The sequence below is a fragment of the Erinaceus europaeus genome, chromosome 23, assembly GCF_950295315.1.
Source record: "Erinaceus europaeus chromosome 23, mEriEur2.1, whole genome shotgun sequence".
Taxonomy (NCBI): Eukaryota; Metazoa; Chordata; class Mammalia; order Eulipotyphla; family Erinaceidae; genus Erinaceus; species Erinaceus europaeus.
Genome location: NC_080184.1, coordinates 5498496 through 5525862, shown reverse-complemented (window position 1 = coordinate 5525862; position 27367 = coordinate 5498496). Strand labels below are relative to the sequence as shown.

General features: G+C 41.3%; 2 protein-coding genes across 4 annotated transcripts in view; both read left to right on the top strand.

Moving 5' to 3' along the window:
- Positions 1 to 4344, top strand: part of LOC107523148 (zinc finger protein 14-like) — a 156889-nt gene extending 152545 nt beyond the window's left edge. For 2 of the 3 annotated variants that reach the window (XM_060182116.1, XM_060182114.1), the window contains 3 exons: positions 1790 to 1916; positions 2083 to 2140; positions 2708 to 4344. In XM_060182116.1, coding sequence (XP_060038099.1) covers positions 1790 to 1916; positions 2083 to 2140; positions 2708 to 4205 — 1683 coding nt within the window. In that variant the 3' untranslated portion in view covers positions 4206 to 4344. The remainder of the gene's footprint in view (positions 1 to 1789; positions 1917 to 2082; positions 2141 to 2707) is intronic. The other variant, XM_060182115.1, reaches the window with a different exon arrangement.
- Positions 1 to 4835, top strand: part of LOC103123672 (zinc finger protein 709-like) — a 418768-nt gene extending 413933 nt beyond the window's left edge. Inside the window, exon 6 of the transcript XR_009547355.1 lies at positions 4353 to 4835. The gene's annotated coding sequence lies outside the window, so the exon portion shown is untranslated. The remainder of the gene's footprint in view (positions 1 to 4352) is intronic.
- The last annotated feature ends 22532 nt before the right edge of the window (positions 4836 to 27367 follow it).

Sequence of the window (27367 nt, the reverse complement as noted above, 5' to 3'; positions counted from 1 at the left end):
TTATTTTATCAACACTGTTTTCCAAGGCAGTGCCTTGCACAAATGTAATTCCACCATTCCCGGGCTACTTGTTCATTCAGAGACACCACAGCTCTTGAGCTTTCTTTCTTTCAATGGTACCACCCATATGCTGCCAGGTCTGGACCCTGGACCTTATCCATGTCAAAGCACAATCTCAGACTGGTAAAATGTCTCTTTGACCCTCTCTTTTTAAATTCTTCATTTATTTATTTTTATTAGTGACTTAGTATTGATTTACATAGTGATACAATAACAAGGTGCAAAATTCCCCTGTTCCCACCAACTTCCACTGGAAGCTGCAGTGATTCTTTGAAGGTCCCAGGTATGTGTTGACTGTTATTTCTATAACTGTCTATCTGTACATATATATATTTGCCCATTTTAATTGTCATGCAAAGAATATTAATGCCTAAAGGTCTACAGTCATAAATTTAATCTCCAGGGAGTCGGGTGGTAGCACAGTGGTGGTGCAAAGTGGAAGGACCTGCGTAAGATCCCGGTTCGAGCCCCTGGTTCCCCACCTACAGGAGTGTCACTTCACAGGTGGTGAAGCAGGTCAGCAGGTGTCTATCTTTCTATCCTCCTCTCTGTCTGTCTCCTCTCTCTATTTCTCTGTCCTGTGCAACAACGACAACAATAACTCCAACAATAAAAGAACAAGGTCAACAAAAGAGAATAAATAACTAAATATTTTTGAAAAATTTAGTGTCCAGAATCACCAGAACACAGAACTGAGCATTGTTCTGTCTCCTTTTATATATGTCTTTCATTAATACATAAATATAATAGTAAAATACTATGGCCCATGGCCAGCAAAGTAGCTCACTCAGATTAGTAGCTTCTTTGCCATATTCATGGTCATCATTTGAGCCAGGCCTCCCTACCACATTGCAGTTTCAGTGTTGGGAAATCTTTATTTTTTTTTCTTTTACTATCTAAAAAATAATAACAATAATAAAAAAGATAGCATGGATCAGTAAAGCCTCAGTGATAAAAACATAAACGGGAAAGCAAATTAAGTTGTTTACTGGATGCTCTTCCAGACCTGACTCTGTTCTGCTTGCACCCGTGTCTCCAGCCTCTCAGGGGCATTTAATATATATTTTTTAATCTTTTTTTAGTTTTTTATTTATTCCCTTTTGTTGCCCTTGTTATTTTATTGTTGTAGTTATTATTGACGTCATTGTTGTTGGATAGGACAGAGAGATGGAGAGAGGAGGGGAAGGCAGAGTGGGAGAGAAAGATAGACACCTACAGACCAGTTTCAGCTGTGAAGTGACCCCCCCTGCAGTTGGGGAGCTGGGCTTTCAAACTGGGATCCTTATGCTGGTCCTTGTGCTTTTTGCAGGCTGTGCTTAAGTCGCTGCGCTACCACCAGACTCTGGGGCATTTAATCTATTAACATCACTCTGTCACATGAGATGTCAGGGACTGGACTCAGGAACACATGCTAAAATGTCCAATGCTATAAGCACTGCAATAATCATTGTACCACATTCTATGATTGATCATCAGGTCACCAAAGATATGTTTGGAGATGAGACAGTTATCAGCTTCATAAAATATAAACTAGGTGGCTAATCTGCTGTCAGTATGAAGTATTTCATTTATTTATTTTACCAGAGCAGTGCTTAGCTCTGGCATATGTTAGTGTGCGGATAGAACCTAGGACTTCAGAGCCTCAAGGATGAGAGTTTCATTGCATAACCATTATACTATCTACCACCCTGATGTATTTTCTCATATAAATACAATGCATATATTTTAGTGCTCAGTGACCCATGAAGATGTAACTGTGATATTCACCCAAGAGGAGTGGGCATTACTAAATCCTTCAGAGAAGAAACTCTACAGAGATGTGATGTGGGAAACCTTTATGAACTTTCTCTCCATAGGTAATTATAATATTCAGTAATTTGTCAAGTAAAAGACCAAAATTGTTTAGTCTACCAATGTAAATGGAGCCACTGTTAAGTGAAGAGGGTGTGATTGTGATTATGACTAATGATGAATCAAAAATCCAGTGTAATTGTATAATGTCTAATATTTTTGTATTTTTAGACAGATTACAAGGGGACCATTCTACAAAAGAGCAGCATAACCAAGGAAGTAAACAAAGGTTTGAATAACAGTCATAATAAAAAATACTGGTTGAGCACACATGTTACAATGCACAGGACCAAGGTTTGAACCCCCGGTTCCCCACCTCCAGGGGGAAAGCTTCACAAATGGTGAAGCAGGGCTGCAGGTGTCTCTCTGTCTCTCTCCCTCTCTATCTCCTCCTTCCCACTCAATTTCTGACTGTCTCTATCCAATAAGTAAATAAAGATACTAAAAAAATTTTTTTTTAAGTTTCAACACAAAGACAGAACTTGCTATTAAAAAAAGATAGTTCAATTAAATACAGAACACTTGTAAATATATTATTGGTTGTGGCTTAATGCATTTATGTGTTATATAAACAAGTTTATTATTTACCTATTTTTTTCTTAGAGCTTTTTAAAATTTTATCTGTGAGAGCCTTTTAGTTTTATTTTTTTGTCATTGTCAGTATAAAAATTTTAAGTCAAGTGTATTGATAAATTCTGACTTTTGTGTATATGATAATGACCTGCATTTTCATTTAAAAATTGATTTTTGTTTTTATTTGTTAAAATCTCATTAAATATTTCTCACTGCTTTACAGTAATATAGTCAAAATCACTGAAGCCAAAGAAAGAAGTCAAGATGGTGAAAAACCTCAAGAATGTGAAGTAGACAGCAAAGTATTCACTTATTCTAGTTATCTTCAAAAGCAGAAAATAATTCCCATTGTAGAGAAATCTTATGAGTGTAAACAATGTAGTAAAACATTCAGGCGATCCAGTCATCTTCGGGAACATGAAAGAACTCATAATGGAGAGAAACCCTATGAATGTAAACAGTGTACTAAAAAATTCAGGAGATCCAGTAATCTTCGGATACATGAAAGAACTCACAACGGAGAGAAGCCCTATGAATGTAAGCAATGTACTAAAACATTCAGTCAACTAAGTCATCTTCGCACACATGAAAGAACTCACAGTGGAGAGAAACCCTATGTTTGCAAGCAATGTAGTAAAACATTCAGTTGTTCCAGTTATCTTTGGACACATGAAAGAACTCACAGTAGAGAGAAAGCCTATGAATGTAAACAATGTAGTAAAGCATTCTTTACATCCAGATCTCTAAAAAACCATGAAAAATCTCACAGTGGAGAAAAGCCCCATGAATGTAAACAATGTAATAAAACATTCTTTACATACAGATCTCTTTGGAATCATGGAAAAACTCATAAAGCCGAGAAACCTTATGAATGTAAACAATGCAATAAAACATTCAGTTCTTCTAGTCATCTTCGAGAACATGAAAGGACTCACAGTGGAGAGAAACCCTATGAATGTAAAGAATGTACTAAAACATTCAGGCGATCCTGTCATCTTCGGGAACATGAAAGAACTCACAGTGGAGAGAGACCTTATGAATGTAAACAATGTAGTAAAGCATTCTCTACATCCAGTCATCTTCGGAATCATGAAAAAATTCACTGTGGAAAGAAACCCTATGTATGTAAACAATGTAGTAAAACATTCAGTCAACACAGTCTTCTTCTGAAACATGAAAGAACTCACAATGGAGAGAAGCATTATGAATGTAAACAATGTACAAAAACATTCAGTCGACCCAGTCTTCTTCAGATACATGAGAGAATTCACAGTGGAGAGAAACCTTATGAATGTAAACAATGTAGTAAAGCATTCAGATTTTCTAGTTCTCTTAGGAAACATGAAAGAATTCACAGTGGAGAGAAACCCTATGAATGTAAACAATGTACTAAAACATTCAGTCAATTATGTAATCTTCATACACATGAAAGAATTCACAATGGAGAGAAACCCTATGCATGTAAACAATGTGGTAAAACATTCAGTCAGTCCTGTTCTCTTCAGACACATGAAAGAATTCACAGTGGAGAGAAACCTTATCAATGTACACAATGTAATAAAACATTCAGATTTTCTAGTTGTTTGAGGACACATGAAAGAACACACAGTGGAGAGAAACCATATGAATGTACACAGTGTAATAAAACATTCAGTTCTTCTAGTTATCTTCGGAAGCATGAAATAGCTCACAGTGGAGAAAAGCAGTGTGAATATAAATAATGTAGTAAAACCTCAGAATATTCCTCTACTCTTCAGGTACATGATAGAAGTCATAGTGGAGAGAAACTTTGAATGTAAATAATACGGTAAAGCTTTCCATTCCACTACTAGTTGAGCATATGAAAATAGGCATTGTGATAATAAAAGAGTCAGTTTTTTAATCTTTGAACAAATGAAATTGCTGACAGTGGAGAGGTTTAAAACATCATTTATATCTAGTCATCTTTGTAAACAGGAAAAAAACACACACTGGAGAGAAATCCTATGTATGTAAACAATGTACTAAAACATTCAGTCATCCAGTCCTTCCTGTTCTATTCTAACACCTGAAAAAACTCACAATGGAGAGAAACCAGAGAGAATCCTGGAGGTAAAAAAAAGAGAAAGGCACTGTGTTAACATGAGTCAGTTTGGTAATGTTTAGACAAAAGAAATTGTTGACATTGGAGGGGAACATTAATGAAATTTTAAATGATTATAAAAATCACAGTTTGAAATACTAAGTAAATACATACCTGTGAGTATTATGTGAATGTAAGGAATTTGATTAAGCATTTTAATTCTAATACTTGGAAAAGCTCATTTGGTACTGAAATTATACTAACTGTGAAAAATAAATGTATTTAAACAGAATGACTTTTTCCACATATACACATGTACTAACAATAGAAACAAGATCCTATCAATGTAGACATAGTAGAAATACATTACACAACTACTAAATAACTCATACTGGAGAGAAACCTATTGATTATGAATCAGTTGAATAATAATAGGTACTATGTGAATCTTTATATATTTAAATATTTATTCCCTTTTGTTTCCCTTGTTTTATTGTTATTACTGTTGTTATTGATGTCATCATCGTTGAATAGGACAGAGAAATGAAGAGAGGAGGAGAAGACAGGAGAGAAAGATACATACCTGCAGACTTGCTTCACTACCTGTGAAGCAACTTCCCTGCAGGTGTGGAGCTGGGGGCTTGAACCGGGATCCGTATGCCCATCCTTGCACTTTGCTCCACCTGCACTACCACCAACTCCCTGAACCTTTATATTTTTAGTATGAACTGTACCTGTCCTGTCTTTAATTTTAATTATCTTTTTTTAAAGATTTTATTTATTAATGAGAAAGAGAGGAGGACAGAGAGAAAGAACCAAACATCATTCTGGTACATATACTGCCAGGGATTGAACTCAGGACCTCATGTTTGAGAGTCCAATGCTTTATCTACTGCACCACCTCCCAGACCACTTAATTTTAATTCTAAATCACAAGTAGTGAAGCAGTGTTTCATGTCTCTGCTTCTTTCCTCTCTGCTGGGGCTCACGTGGGGTGAGCCCTATCACCAGCTCTAGTGACTGTGTGATAAAGAGGACTCGGGGAGTATCTTGGTACAAACACTCAATTTATTTGAGGGTGGGCTTGGGTATATATAGAAAGTTAAACAAAGAACATTTTTCAAATATGTCAGAAATTACAGGTTTCTTAAAGGTCAGCTTGCCCCTATGGTAGGGGGCTGGTATGACAAGAATTGATGCAATACATAAAGGTCAATACAATTACTCTCCATGATGCAGGCAGGTTAATTATCCAAAGGCATTTGAGAGAAGCATAGGGGTTAAACCAATAAGGTGAGGTACAGAGAAGATAAACAAGGCTTGATGTAAATCATAGATATCAAAGATCATAAGGAAATGGAGTTTGGGGTTTTTCTCTGTCTGGTGTTAGGGATGTTTGATGTAGTGTGTTCTCCTTTGTGATCAAAAGAGGTGGATGTGTGAACTTTGGGTGACTGTGTGAACTTTGAATGAACCTTAAAGCAGGTAGCCATGTGGCCTGCTGCTAGCAGGGAGAAACAGTTTCTGTGAACTTGAGAGTCTAACAAGGGAGAGCTGAGTCTGGAAGACTTTTCCCTCTTGGCTTGTCTCTGTGGAGAGAGGCTAACAAGGGGGTGTCTTTCCAGACCTCCATCCAAGGATGGGAGAGCTTCCCTAAGCTCTACCAAGCTTTCACATCGCCCCACACCTATCAAATTTCCTCTATCCCTCAAAGTGAATAAAGTTTTAAAAAAAGAAAAAGCCAACTCAAAATGGATGAGAGGTTTAATCTAATATTAGTTTAATATTTAGAGAAGAAATTTATGCTGAACTCTATATATAAATTTTTGCAATACCTTCACCAACTAATGCATTAGAAAAGACCAAAACCCCAGCTGTTGGAGGTAATAAAGGTGCAAAGGGACGCTTAGATTTCAGCTCAGTATGGTGTTGATCCCACCCTTATGGAAATCATCCTGGATATTTGATTCATCAGAACACTAGAAATGTACCTAATGTATCACCCACCAAATTTTCTGCTAGGGATTTTCTCAGTAAAAATAAAAAACACCTATGCAAGAAGATCTATGCACATCAGTTGTCAAATCCACAGTTTATAATGTCCCAAATTGCATGTAATCCAAGATGCCCAACAGCAGATGAATGGCTATGAAATTTATGATACTAAAACCTAATGCAATAGTATGTAGCTCTTAAAAATGATGAGCATCACCTTTCCTATACCACTGTCACACTTGAAGACATCATGTTAAGAGACATCCAGGGTGGGAGTCAGGCTGTAGCGCAGCGGGTTAAGCACAGGTGGCTTAAAGCACAAGGACTGGCATAAGGATCCTGGTTCGAACCCCGGCTCCCCACCTGCAGGGGAGTTGCTTCACAGGCGGTGAAGCAGGTCTGCAGGTGTCTATCTTTCTCTCCTCCTCTCTGTCTTCCCCTCCTCCATTTCTCTCTGTCCTATCCAACAACGACAACAACAATAATAACTACAACAATAAAACAACAAGGACAACAAAAGGGAATAAATAAAATAAATATTTAAAAAATTAAAAAAAAAGAGACATCCAGGGGAGTTGGGTTGTAAGGCAGCGGGTTAAGTGCAGGTGGCGCAAAAGGCAAGGACCAGTATAAAGATTCTGGTTCGAGCCCCCCAGCTCCCACCTGCAGGGGAGTCACTTCACAGTGAAGCAGGTCTGCAGGTGTCTATCTTTCTCTCCCTCTCTCTGTCTTCCCCTCCTCTCTCCATTTTTCTCTGTCCTATCCAACAATGATATCAATAATAACAATAACTACAACAATAAAACAACAAAAGGGAATAAATAAATATTTTTTTTAAAAAAAAGAGACTACAGATAAAACCAATACCAAATGATCTCACCTATACAAGGAAGTAAACAAAGGAAATATGAGGTGAAACTCGGGCTAAGTGCAATGTAGGGCACCAAAAGCAAAGGACTCTTGGGAAAGAGGAATAGGGACAGGATGGAGGGATGTTTAGATCTGGTTTGCTATGCATTAAAGACTATACTACAAACCATTTATATCCTGATAAAATAAAAGAAAAACACACATGTTTACTGTCAAGGGAAATGAAACTAAATAAATTGTCAGTGCTTGTTAGAATGACTATCTGGTTATCTCCTACACACACACACATATATATATATATATATTTTGATATTCTATATAACATAAAGGTAAATATTAAATATAGAAAAATATAAATCTCAATATAACTTAGAAGTTCTAAGTAATGTTTATAAAATAAATGAATAAAACTGATCAGGGCCAAGTGTTGAAATAACTGGTTTAACACACATGGTACAAAGTACAAGGATAGGAATTCAAGCTCCCTAGCCCCACCCCCAGGGGGAAAGCTTTTCAAGTGATAAAGCAATATTGAAGATGTCTCCATGTCTCTCTTCCTCTCCATCTCTGCCTTCCCTCTCAACTTCTGTGTCTGTCCAATAAGTAAATAAAGATTTTCTAAAAAAAACTTCTGAAAAGAATAAAACTGATTTCATTGTGATTTGAAATTTCTTCTGGGCGGAGGGTAGATAGCATAATGGTTATGCAAACAGACTCTCATGCCTGATGCTCTAGAGTCCCAGGTTCAATCCCCCACACCACCATAAGTCAGAGCTGAACAGTGCTCTACTTTAAATATATATATAAATATATATATAAAAGAATAAATAAATAAATTTAAGACAAATTTATTCTGTGAAAATGGTAAAATACTGGTGGTAATTATCTTTTGATATTTTATTTAATATTGATGTTCAAAATTATAAAACAGGTGAAATACTGGGAGTCAGATGGTAGTGCAGTGGGTTAAGTGCACATAGTGCAAAGCGCAAAGACCAGCATAAGGATCCCGGTTTGAGCCTCCGGATCCCCACCTGCAGGGGAGTCGCTTCACAAATGGTGAAGCAGGTCTGCAGTTGTCTACCTTTCTCTCCCTCTCTCTGTCTTCCCCTTCTCTCTCCATTTTTCTCTGGCCTATCAACAACAGCAATAATAACTACAAAAATTTTTAAAAAGGGAAAATAAATTAATATAAAAAACCATGTGAAATACTTTATATGCACTATATTGTCACTTGAGTTTTCTATTAAAAGAAATACTAGTAAAAAAAATAAAAATAAAATAAATTTAAAAAATACTAGTAAATCATATACATCAGTTATCACATATGACTAAAAACTGTCTCTAGAACTAATAGAACTGCTTATAAAGTGCCACAGAGGGAGTCGGGCTGTAGCACAGCGGGTTAAGTGCAGGTGGTGCAAAGCACAAGGACCAGCATAAGGATCCCGGTTCAAACCCCGGCTCCCCACCTGCAGGGGAGTCGCTTCACAGGTGGTGAAGCAGGTCTGCAGGTGTCTATCTGTCTCTCCTCCTCTCTGTCTTCACCTCCTCTCTCCATTTCTCTCTGTCCTATCCAACAACAACAACAACAATAATAACTACAACAATAAAACAACAAGGGCAACAAAAGGGAATAAATAAAATAAAATAAATATAAAAAATAAAAATAAAAAATAATAATAAAGTGCCACAGATTTAGTTGTGCCTTTTATGACTAAGCCTGAACATATGTCAACACTACCTTTTGGATAACTTTATCAACATAAGCAAACAACTATCAAAAGAGATTTGTGTATACCTATGTTCATAGTAGCAAAGTTTGTAATTGCCTGAACTGGGGACCAACCACAATGTCCAACATCAAATGAGTCGCCTAAAGAATTGTGATGGGGAATCAACAATGGTAGAGAATGTCCCTTCAGAGGATGGACAACATACTCTATGCTACACCTGAGGAAGATGGGTCCTGATATTGGGGCAGCTTGGAATGTTCCTACTCATGACCACAGAATGTGAGCTCAGATCTACAGAGCTCACATAGGATCCTAAGCTGAATATGGACCCCAGATCAGATCAAGTCGATGGGGTTTACAGTAATACTTATACCTCTTTCCCATATTAGGGAGCTACTCTCTTCCCTGATCCAGCTTTCTGGTCCTTTTCCAGCCATGACATCATCTCCCCAGACAATAACTTGGAACCACCTGTATATAAGATTTCACGCTCAGAGGGAAAAAAAGGTACTATAGCCACAGGCCCTTTGAAATATAACTAAAATAGGCCTATTAGCTATCTACAAAATGGAGGAACCCCCCCCCCAACTCTTCATCTGCAGTATTCCAGCCTTTAGGTCCATGACTGATCAACGATTTGTTTGGCCGTGTATGTTAACTCTCTTTTCAGCCAGCAGGTTCCAAATGCTAGCAGGATGCCGACCAGACTTCCTTGGACAGACAACCCCACCGATGTGTCCTGTAGCTCCACTTCCCCAGAGCCCCTCCCCAAGAGGGAGAGAGAGAGGCAGGCTGGGAGTATGGATTGACCTGTCAGCGCCCATGTTGAGTGTGGAAGCAATTCCAGAAGCCAGACCTTCCACCTTCTGCATCCCACAATGACCTTGGGTCCATACTCCCTCCTTCCCTTCTAGCTCCCCCTCCCCTCTCAAGGTCTTTATGTCCTATCAAATAAGAAAATAAAGGAAAGGTCTGGCTTTCTGATGAACACTGGACTTCTCACCTGCATATGATCTATTTCAGTTAACACCTACCTGTGCACTTTCTTTCTTTCTGCTTTTTCTTCAAATCTCAGCGCTCCTCCTTTTGCTCTAAAAAGATGATCAGGTCTGGTTTAGACACAATTAGACGTATGTATTAGAAAAAGGGAATATGGGAGTCAGGTGGTAGCTCAGCGGGTTAATTGGTACAGTATCTGTGAAGAGCAGTCTGGAGAACTCTCAGAAGGCTAGAAGTACATCTACCCTATGACCCTGCAATTCCTCTCCTGGGGATATATCCTAAGGAACCAAACACAATCATCCAAAAAGATCTGTGCATACCTATGTTCATAGCAGCACAATTTGTAACAGTCAAAACCTGGACACAACCCATGTGTCCAACAACAGATGAGTGGCTAAGTTGTGGTCTCTATACACAATGGAATACTACTCAGCTGAGAAAAGGTGAATTCACCTTACCTCATCTGGGATGGAGCTTGAAGGAATCATATTAAGTGAGATAAACCAGAGAGATGATGAACAGGGGATGATTGCACTCAGAGACAGAAGTTGAAAAATAAGAAGAACAGAAGGGAAAACATAAAGCAGAACTTGGACTGGAGTTGGTATATTGTACCAAAGTCAAAGACTTTTGTGGGGGTTGGGGGATTTCAGATGCTGGAACATGATGGAAGAGGAGGACTTAGAGGGGTCTAGATTGTTAGGTGGAAAACTAAAAAATGTTACACATGTACAAACTACTGTAGTGCTGACTGTAAACCATTAATCCACACCAATAAAGAAAAAATAAAAAGACTAAATTATCTGAAGAGAATTTCTTTTCCACAGTGATGGTCTACAATATAACCTTTTGTGGTGTCTAGTTTTGTTTGTTTGTTTGTTTTTTGCCTCCAGGATTATTGCTGGGGCTCAGTGCCTGCACTATGAATCCACTGTTCCTGAAGGTCATTTTTTTCCATTGTGTTGCCTTTGTTGTTTTACCGTTGTTGTAATTATTATTATTGTTGTTATTGGTGTCATTGTTGTTGGATAGGGCAGAGAGAAATGGAGAGAGGAGGGGAAGACAGAGAGGGGGAGAGAAAGACAGCTGTAGACCTGTTTTACCGCCTGTGAAGCAACTCCCCTGCAGGTAGGAAGCCGGGGGCTCGAACTAGGATATGTGTGTGTGTGTGTGTGTGTGTGTGTGTGTGTGTGTGTGATTGTATTTACTTATTATTGAATAGAAATTGAGAGGGGAGGGGAAGATATAGAGGTAAAGAGACAGAGAGACACCTGCAGCTCTGCTTCACCACTTTTGAAACTTTCCCCCTGCAGTGAGGACCAGGGGCTTGAATCTGGGTGTTTGCCCACTGTAATGTGTGTGTTTAACCAAGTGCATCACCACGTGGCCCCTAACATGCTGGATCTTCATGTGATTCAACTCAGTGTCATTCTAGCAGTGCTGCCTGGAACATTATTTTGTTGTTATTATTATTAGTGATTTAATTTAATTTAATTTGATTTTTTTTTTGCCTCCAGGGTTATTGCTGGGGCTCACTGCCTGCACCATGAATCCGCTGTTCCTGGAGGCCATTTTTTCCCCCTTTGTTGCCGTTGTTGCTGTAGCCTTGTTGAAGTTATTATTGCTGTTGTTGATGTCTTTCGTTGTTGGATAGGATAAAGAGAAATAGAGAGAGGAGGGAAAGACAGAGAAGAGGAGAGAAAGATAGACACCTGCAGACCTGCTTCACCACCAGTGAAGTGACTTCCCTGCAGGTGACCCTGGCTTGAGCCCGCAGCTCCCCACCTGCAGGGGAGTCACTTCACAGGCAGTGAAGCAGGTCTGCAGGTGTTTGTCTTTCTATTCCTCTCTCCATTTCTCTCAGTCCTATCCAACAAGGATGACATCAGTGACAACTACAACAAAGGCAACAAGAGAAAAAAAAATTTTTTAAACTTATACTTTTTTCTTTTTTTTAAATATATTTATTTTATTTATTTATTCCCTTTTGTTGCCCTTGTTGTTTTATTGTTGTAGTTATTATTGTTGTTGTCGTTGTTGGATAGGACAGAGAGAAATGGAGAGAGGAGGGGAAGACAGAGAGGAGGAGAGAAAGACAGACACCTGCAGACCTGCTTCACCACCTGTGAAGCGACTCCCCTGCAGGTGGGAAGCCGGGGTTCAAACCGGGATCCTTATGCCGGTCCTTGTGCTTTGCGCCACCCGTGCTTAACCCGCTGCGCTACAGCCCGACTCCCCTACTTTTTTCTTTTTCATATTTATTTATTTATTCCCTTTTGTTGCCCTTGTTTTATAATGTTTATTTATTTTCCCTTTTTTTGCCCTTGTTTTTTCATTGTTGTAGTTATTATTGTTATTGATATTGTTGTTAGATAGGACAGAGAGAAATGAAGAGAGGAGGGGAAGACAGAGAGGGGGAGAGAAAGATAGACACCTGCAGACCTACTTCACCGCTTGTGAAGTGACTCCCCTGCAGGTGGGGAGCCTGGGGCTAGAACCAGGATTCTTCAGCTGATCCTTGCGCTTTGCGCCACCTATGCTTAACCCGCTGCACTACCGCCTGACTCCCTATACTTCTTTTTTTCTTTTTTTTTACCAAAGAACTGCTCAGCTCTGACTCATGATGGTGCAGGGAACTGAACCAGGGACTTTGAAGGCATGAGAATCTCTTTGCATAACCCCCCTCCAATCTTATACCTTTGATAATGTAACAGTCTTGTATGATGGGGCACACTGGAGTCACATGACAAGTTTTTTTTTTAATTTAAGAAAGGATTAATTAACAAAACCATAGGGTAGGAGGGGTACAACTCCACACAATTCCCACCACCCAATCTCCATATCCCACCCCCTCCCCTGATAGCTTTCCCATTCTCTATCCCTCTGGGAGCATGGACCTAGGGTCATTGTGGGTTGTAGAAGGTAGAAGGTCTGGCTTCTGTAATTGCTTCCCCGCTGAACATGGGTGTTGACTGGTCGGTCCATACTCCCAGTCTGCCTCTCTCTTTCCCTAGTAGGGTGGGTCTCTGGGGAAGCGGATCTGATCATCTTTTAGGACCAAAAGAAAGAGCCTTAGGATGTGCAAAGAAAGGAGGTAGCTGTACATCTAAGTAAGTGGAAATGAATGAAGCAAATTATGCACACGAAAGACCTAACAAAGTTAGACCTTAAAGTATGATATGGGGGCTGGGTGTTGGTGCACTCGTGTTCCAATGCACAGGGACTCAGGTTCAAGCCTCTGGTCCTCACCTGAAGTAGGGAAACATCATGAGTCGTGCTGCAGGTGTATATCTTTTTCTCTCCTTCTCTGTCTCCCCCTTCCCTCTCAAGTTCTCTCAGTCTCTACCCAAAATAAATTTTGTGGTCCGGGAGGCAGTGCAGTGGATAAAGCATTGAAATCTCAAGCATGAGGTCCTGAGTTTGATCCCCGGGTAACACATGTGCCAGAGTGATGTATGGTTTTTTTCACTCTCTTCTCCTGTCTCATTAATAAATAAATAAAATCTTTTAAAAAATTAATGAAATTTAAACGTCTCATCTGGAGGACAGGACCAATAGAACATTTGAACAGGGCATTTGGACAGACCAATGAAACATTCATTGCAGGTTGGTGGGTTGGAATGAAAGAGCCCAACTTTGTCAACTACTTGTTATTTTGTCTGTGTTTTCATTTTCCTAAAGTATGCTAGGCCTGGTCATGGTCTCTCCAGTTCTTTGTGGGATGTACTGTGATGACCCAGACAGGATAGGGAAGACACCTTGGTCTCATTCCCCCTACAATAGAACCAGCTTCAGATTTCATCTTGGAAACTCCAGACCAGGTTTCCATGTTGTAGTTGACTAGCCAGACCAGAGACCATAGAAATGAAAATGAGGGGAGTCAGGCAGTAGTGCAGCGGGTTATGCACACAGGGCGCAAAGCGCAGGGACCGGCATAAGGATCCTGGTTCAAGCCCCCGGCTCCCCACTTGCAAGGGAGTCACTTCACAAGCGGTGAAGCAGGTCTACAGATGTCTATCTTTCCTTCCCCCTCTGTTTTCCCCTTCTCTCTCCATTTCTCTCTGTTCTATCCAACAACGACAACATCAACAACTACAACAATAAACAAAAAGGGAATAAATAAAATATTTTTAAAAAAAGAAATGAGAAAGAGGTATAATGAAGTAAATAATTTTGTAAAAGCTTCTACAATGTGCTCTCTTATCTACTGAGTATAACATTACATTGGAAATTTCAGAATCTCCACTGATTGTCATGTTCCTTTTTTTCCCAAAATCTTTTTAGTATTTATTTATTTTCATTTTTTTAAATTGTTGTTGTAGTTATCATTGTTGTTGTTATTGATGTTGTCGTTGTTGGCTAGGACAGAGAGAAATGAAGAGAGATGGGGAAGACAGAGAGGGGAAGCTTCTGCCCTACAGATGGGGCCAGGGGCCTTGAACCCAGGTCCTTGTACATTGTAATCTGTGTGCTCAACCAGATGTGCCGCCACTCAGCTCCTGTAGACCCTGCTTCACTGCTTGCAAAATGACCCCCTGCAGATGGAAAGTCCCACTGCCCCGGGACCAATTTTTCTTATTTGTGATTTCATAGTGATTTACAAGATACCATCACCATAGTTCTATGCCTGCAATGCTGTTTCACCACTCACAAAACTTTTCCCCTGCGGATGGGATTCCAACCCAGGTCCTTGCACATTGTGCATGTAAGCTCAACTCAGCCATGAAAGTCTGTTACAGTCATGCTGTTTTACCTAACCTGTAACTTTTAAATTTCTTTCTTTCTTTTTTTTTTTTTTTTGCCTCCAGTGGGAAGTCGGTGGCTTGAACCTTGAACCAGGATCCTTGCTCCAGTCATTGCAATTTGCAGTATGTGCACTTAGCCTGGTGTGCTACCGCCTGGCCCCCCAACTTTATTTCTATCCTCTCCTGTGTAATGGGTTTGGAAGATACTGCTGTTCATGAGGTTTCTCTCCAGCATGTTTCTTTCTTTCTTCTTTGTTTTTTGAAAGATTTTATTTATTTATTAATGTGAAAGACAGGAGAAAAGAACCAGACATTACTCTGGTACATGTGCTGCCAGTGATTGAACTTGGGACCTCATTCTTGAGAGTCCAATGCTTTATCCACTGCTCCATCTCCCACATCACCAGCATATTTCATTATTTTGGACAGAGATAAATTGAGAGGTATGGAGGTGGGGGGAAGGAACAGAGATCCTTGCTTTCCCACTTGTGAAGCTCCCCCCAGCCCTTGCGGGTGGGGACTAGGGGCTTGAATGTGGGTCCTTGCTCATTGTAACATGTGTACTCTACCCAATATACCACCACCTGGCCTCTATGACATGGCTTTGAGGGAGACGGCTTCCAAAGCTTCTCACAGTCAGAGTCACAGCACTTGTCCTCACAAGTTTTGGAAGATTTATAGAACCCTTGAATTCTTCTGCACAGTGCAGATGTGTAGGGTCTACTTTGTGTGTATTCACAAGGACGTATGGGATGCATTGGATCGACCTTCTCGTGGTGCATCCCGTGAGTACCTATTTATTGGGGAAACTGACGATCCTTCCTAGCTGACTGAATCCACATGGATCCCAGCCACTTTCAAAGCCAGCAACAAGCAGCTCCTGACAGCCTGACAGCTTTCAACCTGATGCTGTTGACTGGCTACGGAAGAAGGGCAAACGCTAGAAGAAGAAGAACAAGGACATAGACTGACAAAGGAATAACAAAGAAACTGGAGATACCAAGCATGAGTAACAGAGCCAAGAAGTTTTTTTTAAAACTTTCTTTCTTTTTTTTTAATATTTATTTATTCCCTTTTTGTTACTCTTGTTTTTTTAAAAATATTTATTTTATTTATTTATTCCCTTTTGTTGCCCTTGTTGTTTTATTGTTGTAGTTATTATTGTTGTTGTCGTTGTTGGATAGGACAGAGAGAAATGGAGAGAGGAGGGGAAGACAGAGAGGAGGAGAGAAAGATAGACACCTGCAGACCTGCTTCATCGCCTGTGAAACAACTCCCTTGCAGGTGGGGAGCCGGGGTTCGAACCGGGATCCTTATGCCGGTCCTTGTGTTTTGCGCCAACTGCGCTTAACCCGCTGCGCTACAGCCCGACTCCCTGTTGCTCTTGTTTTATTGTTGTAGTTATTGTTATTGATGTCGTCATTGTTGGATAGAACAGAGAGGAATCGAGAGAGGAGGGGAAGACAGAGAGGAGGAGAGAAAGACACCTATAGACCTGCTTCACTGCCTGTGAAGGGCCTCCTCTGCGGGTGGGGAGCCAGGGGCTTGAACCGGGATCCTTACGATGGTTCTTGCGCTTGGCGCCACCTGCGCTTAACCCGTTGCTCTACCGCCCGACTCCCGCCAAGAAGTTTTTGAAAAGAGCCCCAGGCACACCCAAGCTTCTTCATCTCAAGGAAGAAACCAAAACAACCAGTCTGCATTTCCTGAATCAAACAACAGACAAGAGATCAAAACTCACAAATCACAACGTTGTAAAAAAAAATAATAAAATAAATTTTTATTTATTAACTATGGGGGCAGGGCTGGGTGCGGGAGGTGGGTGGGGTAAGAGAGTACTCTGGTTAGTGGGGACCTTATATTTGTGAAGTTCACCATCCCCAGGGCTGCTCAACAATCACAACATGGTTAATTTCTCAACTAACTTGCATAAAATGGTGCCCATCTTTAAATAACAAGCTTGTTGCCTAATTTTCATGGGCATATATATCCACTCTTCCATTGTGGGCATAAGCCTTTACCCATTCTCAGGCAACGCAGGCCAGAACTCAAGAGCTGCTTGTGTATGGATATTGGGCTTGAGTATTAAAAAAGTATATATATGAGGGGGTCGGGCGGTGGCGCAGTGGGTTAAGCGCATGTGGCGCAAAGCGCAGGAACCGGCGTAAGGATCCTGGTTCGAGCCCCCGGCTCCCCACCTGCAGGGGAGTCGCTTCACAGGCGGTGAAGCAGGTCTGCAGGTGTCTGTCTTTCTCTCCCCCTCTCTGTCTTCCCCTCCTCTCTCCATTTCTCTCTGTCCTATCCAACAACGAATTGCGTCAACAAGGGCAATAATAACCACAACAAGGGCAACAAAAGGGGGAAAAAAAAATGGCCTCCAGGAGCGGTGGATTCATGGTGCAGGCACCGAGCCCAGCAATAACTCTGGAGGAGGAAAAGAAAAAAAAAAGTATATTATGGATGTAAATATCCTCCCCCTATAAATGCCTTTTGCTACTTCTGCTTTGCAACTTTTCCATTTCTTGGTGACTCTGGTGAACTGCAGGCATCCCCACACTGTACACTTGTGAGGTTTCTCCCACCTGTGTGCATTTCTCTCTCTTTCTCTCTCTCTCTCTCTCTTCCTTTATGGCCAGAGAAGTAGCGTGATTGACAAGTGAGGGTTTTTTACCAGTGCTGACATTAAGAAAAAAAAAAAAAAGGCATCTCTATCTCGTGTGCATTCTGGCATGTTTATAAAGAGATGAGGCGCGTTTGAAATCTTTCCCGCATTCCAGACACGTGTACAGTTTCTCTTGGATGTGTATTCTTACATGTTTTTGAAGGGACGAGGAAGAACTGAAAGTCTGTCCGCAGTGCTTACATTTTTCTCCAGTGTGGATGCTCAGATGGTTCCTAAGATGGGAAAAGCAACGGAAGTCTTTCCCACATTCCCGACATTCGTGGGCTTTTTCTCGTGCATGGGTTTTTAAATGGAGCTCAGCGGAAGAGGAAAACTTAAAGGTTTTCCCACAGACTTCGCACTTGAAGTTGTTCCGTTTACGGTGATCCATCACATGTTTCTGAAAGGATGATCGATGAGCGAAGGATTTCATGCACTTCTCACACTCAAATGGTTTTGCACTGCTGAGATTCTTGGCATGTCCACTAGGAGCTGCTCTCCCCAGAAACTGACTTTCATAGCGATTCTCTGATTTTGTTTTCCTGCCGGGGTACAAGGAGGCTTCTCCCTGTGGTTTCTTCTCATCGCTTTTCCAGAGACTCTCCTCCAAATGACTGTTGATTAAAACATTCATCAGTACTTATAGGTAATAGGTAATTTCCTCACAAACAGTTCACTGATGCCTGCAAGTGATTATTTTGATCATTTCCCACCACCACTATCAACAGGATGGTGTTTTTTAAATTTTTTTTATTTAAAAATATTTATTTATGGGAGGCGGGTGGTAGCGCAGCGGGTTAAGCGCACATGGCGCAAAGCGCAAGGATTGTTGTAAGGATTCCAGTTCGAGCCCCAGCTCTCCACCTTCAGGGGAGTTGCTTCACAGGCGGTGAAAAAGGTCTGCAGTGTCTATCTTTCTCTCCTCCTCTCTGTCTTCCCCTCTTCTCTCCATTTCTCTCTGTCCTATCCAACAACAACGACATCAATAATAACAATGACTACAACAATAAAACAACAAGGGCAACAGAAGGGAATAATTTTTTTAAAATACTTAAAAATTATTTATTCTCTTGTTGTCCTTGTTATTTTATTGTTGTAGTTATTATTGTCGTCGTTAGATAGGACAGAGAGAAATAGAGGAGGGGAAGACAGAGAGGGGGAGAGAAAGACAGACACCTGCAGACCTACTTCGCCGCCTGTGAAGCAACGCCCCTGAAGGTGGAGAGCCGGGGGCTCGAACCGGGATCATTACGCCGGCCTGTGTACTCTCCGCCATCTGCGCTTAACCCACTGCACCACCGCCCGGGTCCCAGGATGTTTTCTATACAGTTTGCACAGTGATGAACTGGAACAAGTTTAATACAGAGAGCAAGGGCTCAACTACAGCCATACCTTACAGACTTAATTTACAGAGGATATTTCTGGATCATTCTTCCCAAATGAATTATGTTTCAGATGCACAATATCTACAGTCAGGTTTTTTTTTTAACTACATCAGTTTTATGAAAGTTTTGTCATGTAAAAATTAGCTGAGTAGGTTCAAGCCCCTGGTCCCTACCAGCAGGGGAAAGTTACATGAGTGGTAAAGCAGGGCTGCAGGTGTCTCTCTGTCTCTCTCCCTCTCTATTACCCCCTCATTTCTGGCTGTCTATCAAATAAATAAATATAATACAAAAATTAAATAAAATTAGCCAAATGACTTTTTTAAAATCATTTTACTGTTTTTTTTAAAATGATTTATAGTATAGTTGTTGACACGAGTACATTTTTTTTCTCTCCAGGTTCTGCCTCATCCCTTCAAAAACATTCTAATAGTGCAAAAGGACATAAGCTGGGACTAAATACAAAATTTTTAATGGGGTTATCACTTTTTAAAAAATATGTATTTATGAAGAAGATAAGCAGAGAGAGAGAAAGAACCAGACGTTACTCTGGTACATACGCTGCTGGGGACTGAACTTAAAGACCTCATGCTTGAGAGTCCTATGCTTTATCTACTGCAGCACTTCCCAGACCACTAAATACAAAATTCCTTTATTTTTATTTATTTATTTTTTTAAATTTTTACCAGTGCACCATTCAGTTCTGGCTTATGGTGGTGGTACAGGGGGTTGAACCTGGTACTTTGGTGCCTCGGGCATGAGAGTCTGTTTGTATAACCATTATGCTATCTACCCTCCACCCCAAAATTCTTTAACTAGATTTACATTTCCCACCCACCATCAACCCAAACCCAGTGAGAGCCTTTTCTTAGTCCACTAGAAAGCCACTCACCCGAAATACCTTCCTTGGATTTGGCGTTGATCTTCAGTGATATAAAACACAAGGTTTTCTCCAAATGCAGACCAGTAATCATTTCTTATGAATCTTCCTATGGCTTCTTTACTGGATATTTCACTGTTCAATAATTTCCGCTTAGATCCATTGGTTTCTACTTGAGTGCCACGATTTGTACCAACTGGTAACGCTTTGATTTCTTGGAAAAGAAATGTTGGGGGGAAAAATAAAAGGGAAGAAAAACATCTGTGGATTTTCTATAATCTTTTTTATTTTATTTTATTATTTATTTTATTTATTTATTCCCTTTTGTTGCCCTTGTTGTTTTATTGTTGTAGTTATTATTGTTGTTGTCGTTGTTGGATAGGACAGAGAGAAATGGAGAGAGGAGGGGAAGACAGAGAGGAGGAGAGAAAGATAGACACCTGCAGACCTGCTTCATCGCCTGTGAAACAACTCCCTTGCAGGTGGGGAGCCGGGGTTCGAACCGGGATCCTTATGCCGGTCCTTGTGTTTTGCGCCAACTGCGCTTAACCCGCTGCGCTACAGCCCGACTCCCTGTTGCTCTTGTTTTATTGTTGTAGTTATTGTTATTGATGTCGTCATTGTTGGATAGAACAGAGAGGAATCGAGAGAGGAGGGGAAGACAGAGAGGAGGAGAGAAAGACACCTATAGACCTGCTTCACTGCCTGTGAAGGGCCTCCTCTGCGGGTGGGGAGCCAGGGGCTTGAACCGGGATCCTTACGATGGTTCTTGCGCTTGGCGCCACCTGCGCTTAACCCGTTGCTCTACCGCCCGACTCCCGCCAAGAAGTTTTTGAAAAGAGCCCCAGGCACACCCAAGCTTCTTCATCTCAAGGAAGAAACCAAAACAACCAGTCTGCATTTCCTGAATCAAACAACAGACAAGAGATCAAAACTCACAAATCACAACGTTGTAAAAAAAAATAATAAAATAAATTTTTATTTATTAACTATGGGGGCAGGGCTGGGTGCGGGAGGTGGGTGGGGTAAGAGAGTACTCTGGTTAGTGGGGACCTTATATTTGTGAAGTTCACCATCCCCAGGGCTGCTCAACAATCACAACATGGTTAATTTCTCAACTAACTTGCATAAAATGGTGCCCATCTTTAAATAACAAGCTTGTTGCCTAATTTTCATGGGCATATATATCCACTCTTCCATTGTGGGCATAAGCCTTTACCCATTCTCAGGCAACGCAGGCCAGAACTCAAGAGCTGCTTGTGTATGGATATTGGGCTTGAGTATTAAAAAAGTATATATATGAGGGGGTCGGGCGGTGGCGCAGTGGGTTAAGCGCATGTGGCGCAAAGCGCAGGAACCGGCGTAAGGATCCTGGTTCGAGCCCCCGGCTCCCCACCTGCAGGGGAGTCGCTTCACAGGCGGTGAAGCAGGTCTGCAGGTGTCTGTCTTTCTCTCCCCCTCTCTGTCTTCCCCTCCTCTCTCCATTTCTCTCTGTCCTATCCAACAACGAATTGCGTCAACAAGGGCAATAATAACCACAACAAGGGCAACAAAAGGGGGAAAAAAAAATGGCCTCCAGGAGCGGTGGATTCATGGTGCAGGCACCGAGCCCAGCAATAACTCTGGAGGAGGAAAAGAAAAAAAAAAGTATATTATGGATGTAAATATCCTCCCCCTATAAATGCCTTTTGCTACTTCTGCTTTGCAACTTTTCCATTTCTTGGTGACTCTGGTGAACTGCAGGCATCCCCACACTGTACACTTGTGAGGTTTCTCCCACCTGTGTGCATTTCTCTCTCTTTCTCTCTCTCTCTCTCTCTTCCTTTATGGCCAGAGAAGTAGCGTGATTGACAAGTGAGGGTTTTTTACCAGTGCTGACATTAAGAAAAAAAAAAAAAAGGCATCTCTATCTCGTGTGCATTCTGGCATGTTTATAAAGAGATGAGGCGCGTTTGAAATCTTTCCCGCATTCCAGACACGTGTACAGTTTCTCTTGGATGTGTATTCTTACATGTTTTTGAAGGGACGAGGAAGAACTGAAAGTCTGTCCGCAGTGCTTACATTTTTCTCCAGTGTGGATGCTCAGATGGTTCCTAAGATGGGAAAAGCAACGGAAGTCTTTCCCACATTCCCGACATTCGTGGGCTTTTTCTCGTGCATGGGTTTTTAAATGGAGCTCAGCGGAAGAGGAAAACTTAAAGGTTTTCCCACAGACTTCGCACTTGAAGTTGTTCCGTTTACGGTGATCCATCACATGTTTCTGAAAGGATGATCGATGAGCGAAGGATTTCATGCACTTCTCACACTCAAATGGTTTTGCACTGCTGAGATTCTTGGCATGTCCACTAGGAGCTGCTCTCCCCAGAAACTGACTTTCATAGCGATTCTCTGATTTTGTTTTCCTGCCGGGGTACAAGGAGGCTTCTCCCTGTGGTTTCTTCTCATCGCTTTTCCAGAGACTCTCCTCCAAATGACTGTTGATTAAAACATTCATCAGTACTTATAGGTAATAGGTAATTTCCTCACAAACAGTTCACTGATGCCTGCAAGTGATTATTTTGATCATTTCCCACCACCACTATCAACAGGATGGTGTTTTTTAAATTTTTTTTATTTAAAAATATTTATTTATGGGAGGCGGGTGGTAGCGCAGCGGGTTAAGCGCACATGGCGCAAAGCGCAAGGATTGTTGTAAGGATTCCAGTTCGAGCCCCAGCTCTCCACCTTCAGGGGAGTTGCTTCACAGGCGGTGAAAAAGGTCTGCAGTGTCTATCTTTCTCTCCTCCTCTCTGTCTTCCCCTCTTCTCTCCATTTCTCTCTGTCCTATCCAACAACAACGACATCAATAATAACAATGACTACAACAATAAAACAACAAGGGCAACAGAAGGGAATAATTTTTTTAAAATACTTAAAAATTATTTATTCTCTTGTTGTCCTTGTTATTTTATTGTTGTAGTTATTATTGTCGTCGTTAGATAGGACAGAGAGAAATAGAGGAGGGGAAGACAGAGAGGGGGAGAGAAAGACAGACACCTGCAGACCTACTTCGCCGCCTGTGAAGCAACGCCCCTGAAGGTGGAGAGCCGGGGGCTCGAACCGGGATCATTACGCCGGCCTGTGTACTCTCCGCCATCTGCGCTTAACCCACTGCACCACCGCCCGGGTCCCAGGATGTTTTCTATACAGTTTGCACAGTGATGAACTGGAACAAGTTTAATACAGAGAGCAAGGGCTCAACTACAGCCATACCTTACAGACTTAATTTACAGAGGATATTTCTGGATCATTCTTCCCAAATGAATTATGTTTCAGATGCACAATATCTACAGTCAGGTTTTTTTTTTAACTACATCAGTTTTATGAAAGTTTTGTCATGTAAAAATTAGCTGAGTAGGTTCAAGCCCCTGGTCCCTACCAGCAGGGGAAAGTTACATGAGTGGTAAAGCAGGGCTGCAGGTGTCTCTCTGTCTCTCTCCCTCTCTATTACCCCCTCATTTCTGGCTGTCTATCAAATAAATAAATATAATACAAAAATTAAATAAAATTAGCCAAATGACTTTTTTAAAATCATTTTACTGTTTTTTTTAAAATGATTTATAGTATAGTTGTTGACACGAGTACATTTTTTTTCTCTCCAGGTTCTGCCTCATCCCTTCAAAAACATTCTAATAGTGCAAAAGGACATAAGCTGGGACTAAATACAAAATTTTTAATGGGGTTATCACTTTTTAAAAAATATGTATTTATGAAGAAGATAAGCAGAGAGAGAGAAAGAACCAGACGTTACTCTGGTACATACGCTGCTGGGGACTGAACTTAAAGACCTCATGCTTGAGAGTCCTATGCTTTATCTACTGCAGCACTTCCCAGACCACTAAATACAAAATTCCTTTATTTTTATTTATTTATTTTTTTAAATTTTTACCAGTGCACCATTCAGTTCTGGCTTATGGTGGTGGTACAGGGGGTTGAACCTGGTACTTTGGTGCCTCGGGCATGAGAGTCTGTTTGTATAACCATTATGCTATCTACCCTCCACCCCAAAATTCTTTAACTAGATTTACATTTCCCACCCACCATCAACCCAAACCCAGTGAGAGCCTTTTCTTAGTCCACTAGAAAGCCACTCACCCGAAATACCTTCCTTGGATTTGGCGTTGATCTTCAGTGATATAAAACACAAGGTTTTCTCCAAATGCAGACCAGTAATCATTTCTTATGAATCTTCCTATGGCTTCTTTACTGGATATTTCACTGTTCAATAATTTCCGCTTAGATCCATTGGTTTCTACTTGAGTGCCACGATTTGTACCAACTGGTAACGCTTTGATTTCTTGGAAAAGAAATGTTGGGGGGAAAAATAAAAGGGAAGAAAAACATCTGTGGATTTTCTATAATCTTTTTTATTTTATTTTATTATTTATTTTATTTTATTTATTCCCTTTGGTTGCCCTTGTTGTTTTATTGTTGTAGTTATTATTGTTGTTGTCGTTGTTGGATAGGACAGAGAGAAATGGAGACAGGAGGGGAAGACAGAGAGGAGGAGAGAAAGATAGACACCTGCAGACCTGCTTCACCGCCTGTGAAGCGACTCCCCTGCAGGTGGGGAGCCGGGGTTCGAACCGGGATCCTTATGCCGGTCCTTGTGCTTTGCGCCACCTGCGCTTAACCCACTGCACTACAGCCCGACTCCCCTATAATCTTTTTTAAATTATCTTTATTTATAGGATAGAGACAGCCAGAAATTGAGAGGGATGGGGAAGGGGAGATAGGGAGAGAGACAGACAGACACTTGCAGCCCTACTTCACCACTCAAGAAGCTTTCCTCCCGCAGGTGGGGACAAGGGGCTCCAACCTGGGTCCTTGTGCACTGTAACATGTGCACTTAACCAGGTGTGCCACCACCTGACCCCTTAAACTTTTTTTAATAATCTTTTTAAATTTATTAAATTGACAGGAAAGGGGAGATAGAGGGGGATTTTCTAAGAACTAATTCAGATATGTAAATAAGGTCCATATGAGACATTAGAGGCCCAGGTGTGAGCTCTGGCATGGCAAGAAACTGCCACCCATTGGGAGTCGGGCAGTAGCGCAGCAGTTAAGCACAGGTAGTGCAAAGCCCAAGAATCAGTATAAGGATCCTGGTTTGAGCCCCCGGCTCGCCACCTGCAGGGGAGTCGCTTCAGAAGTGGTGAAGCAGGTCTGCAGGTGTCTATCTTTCTCTCCTCCTCTCTCCATTTCTCTCTGTCCTATCCAACAATGACATCAATAACAATAAAGGAATAAATATAAAAAAATTTAAAAAAAAAGAAACTGCCACCCTATTGGGGGAGTCTTGGTGCTATGGTTTCTCTTGCCCATTCTGTCTGAATAAAGAAAAGAAGTATTGGTTTAGGCATGGCAAAACCACACATATGTAAGACCCCAGCTTCATAAAAAAAACCAAAACCAAGGGCAGGGGACGTAGCATAATGGTTATGCAAACAGACTCTCAAGCCTGAGGCTTCAAAGTCCCAGGTTCAATCCCCTATACCACCATATGCCAGAGCTGAGCAGTGCTCTGGTGTTTCTCTCTGTGTGTACATCTCTGTTTATCTCTCAAAAACAGATAAAATTTAAAAAGCAGCATATCTGAGGGCCATGGCTATTTTGAATATTTGGGATTAAGGAAAATAAAGGGTGGGGGAGTACACAGTGGTTATACAAAATATATTTTTTAAAATGACATCAATAACAAGAGCAATAATAACTATAACAATAAAATAACAAGGGCAACAAAAGGGAATAAACAAATATTAATTAAAAAAAATTTTTTTTCCCCTCCAGGGTTATTGCTGGGGCTCGGTGCCTGCACCATGAATCCACCGCTCCTGGAGGCCATTTTCCCTCCTTTTGTTGCCCTTGTTGTTGTAGCCTCCTGGTTATTATTATTGCCATTGTTGATGTTGTTCGTTGTTGGACAGGACAGAGAGAAATGGAGAGAGGAGGGGAAGACAGAGAGGGGGATAGAAAGACAGACACCTGCAGACCTGCTTCACCGCCTGTGAAGCGACTCCCCTGCAGGTGGGGAGCCGGGGTTCGAACCGGGATCCTTACGCGGGTCCCTGCGCTTTGCGCCACCTGCGCTTAACCCACTGCGCCACCGCCCGATCCCCACAAATATTAAATTTAAAAAGAAAAGATATTTAAGCAATATTTTAAACTATTTGAAAATGTTAATGTATTTCTTTTGGATAGAGATTGAGAAATTGAGAAGGGAGGGAGACAGAGACACCTGCAGTACTACTTCACCAGTGAAGCTTCCCCCTGCAGGTGGGGATCGGGGCTTGAACCCGGATTCTTTTTTTTTAAAAATATTTATTCATTTATTTCCTTTTTGTTGCCCTTGTTTTTATTATTGCTGTAGTTATTATTGTTGTTGTTATTGTTGTCGTCGTTGTTGGACAGAACAGAGAGAAATGGAGAGAGGAGGGGAAGACAGAGAGGGGGAGAGAAAGACAGACACCTGCAGACCTGCTTCACCGCCTGTGAAGCGACTCCCCTGCAGGTGGGGAGCCGGGGTTTGAACCGGGATCCTCATGCCTGTCTTTGAGCTTTGCGCCACGTGAACCTGGATTCTTATGCTTCCTAAAGTAGGGTCTGGGCAGTGGCTCATCCAGTTGAGCACTTATTTATTTTTTATTTTGCCTCCAGGGTTATCGCTGGGGCTCAGTGCCCAAACTATGAATCCACTGATCCTGCAGGCCATTTATTCCATTAAAAAAATGTATTTATTCATTCCCTTTTCTTGCCCTTGTTTTTTTTTTTAATTGTTGTAGTTATTGTTGTTGTCATCGTTGTTGGATAGGACAGAGAGAAATGAAGAGAGGATGGGAAGACAGAGAGGGGGAGATAAAGAGAGACACCTGCAGACCTGCTTCACTGCCTGTGAAGTGACTCCCCTGCAGGTAGGGAGCCAGGGGCTTGAACTGGGATCCTTACGCCTGTCCTTGTGCTTAACCTGCTGTGCTACTGCCCAACTCCATATTCCATTTTTTAAAAGATTTTACTTATTTATTAATGAGATACACAGGAGGAGAAAGAGCCAGACATCACTCTGGTACATGCACTGACGGGGATTGAACTCAGGACCTCATATTCGAGAGTCTGATGCTTTATCCACTGTGCCACCTCCCGGACCACCATTTATTCCACTTTTTATTGGATAGGACAGAGAAAAATTGAGAGAAGGGAAGAGAAAGATAGATCACTTATAATTAGAGTAGGGTGTCAAAGGTGGTGTAATAGAGTTAGGAAACTTATTCAAAAGAGACAACTGTAGACCTGCTTCACTGCTTATGAAGTGAGCCCCCTGCAGGTGAGGAGCCGGGGCTTGAACCAGGATCCTTGTGCTTTGCACTATGTGCGCTTAACCCAGTGCTTTAAGCAGTTTTAATGGAGATCTGGACCAAGCCTGTCTCATTTCTGATATATTCCCAGTCTATGCTTTTCTTTCTTTCTTTCCTCCCCCCCCCCCCCATTTTCCTTTCTCTTCCACTAAGGTAAT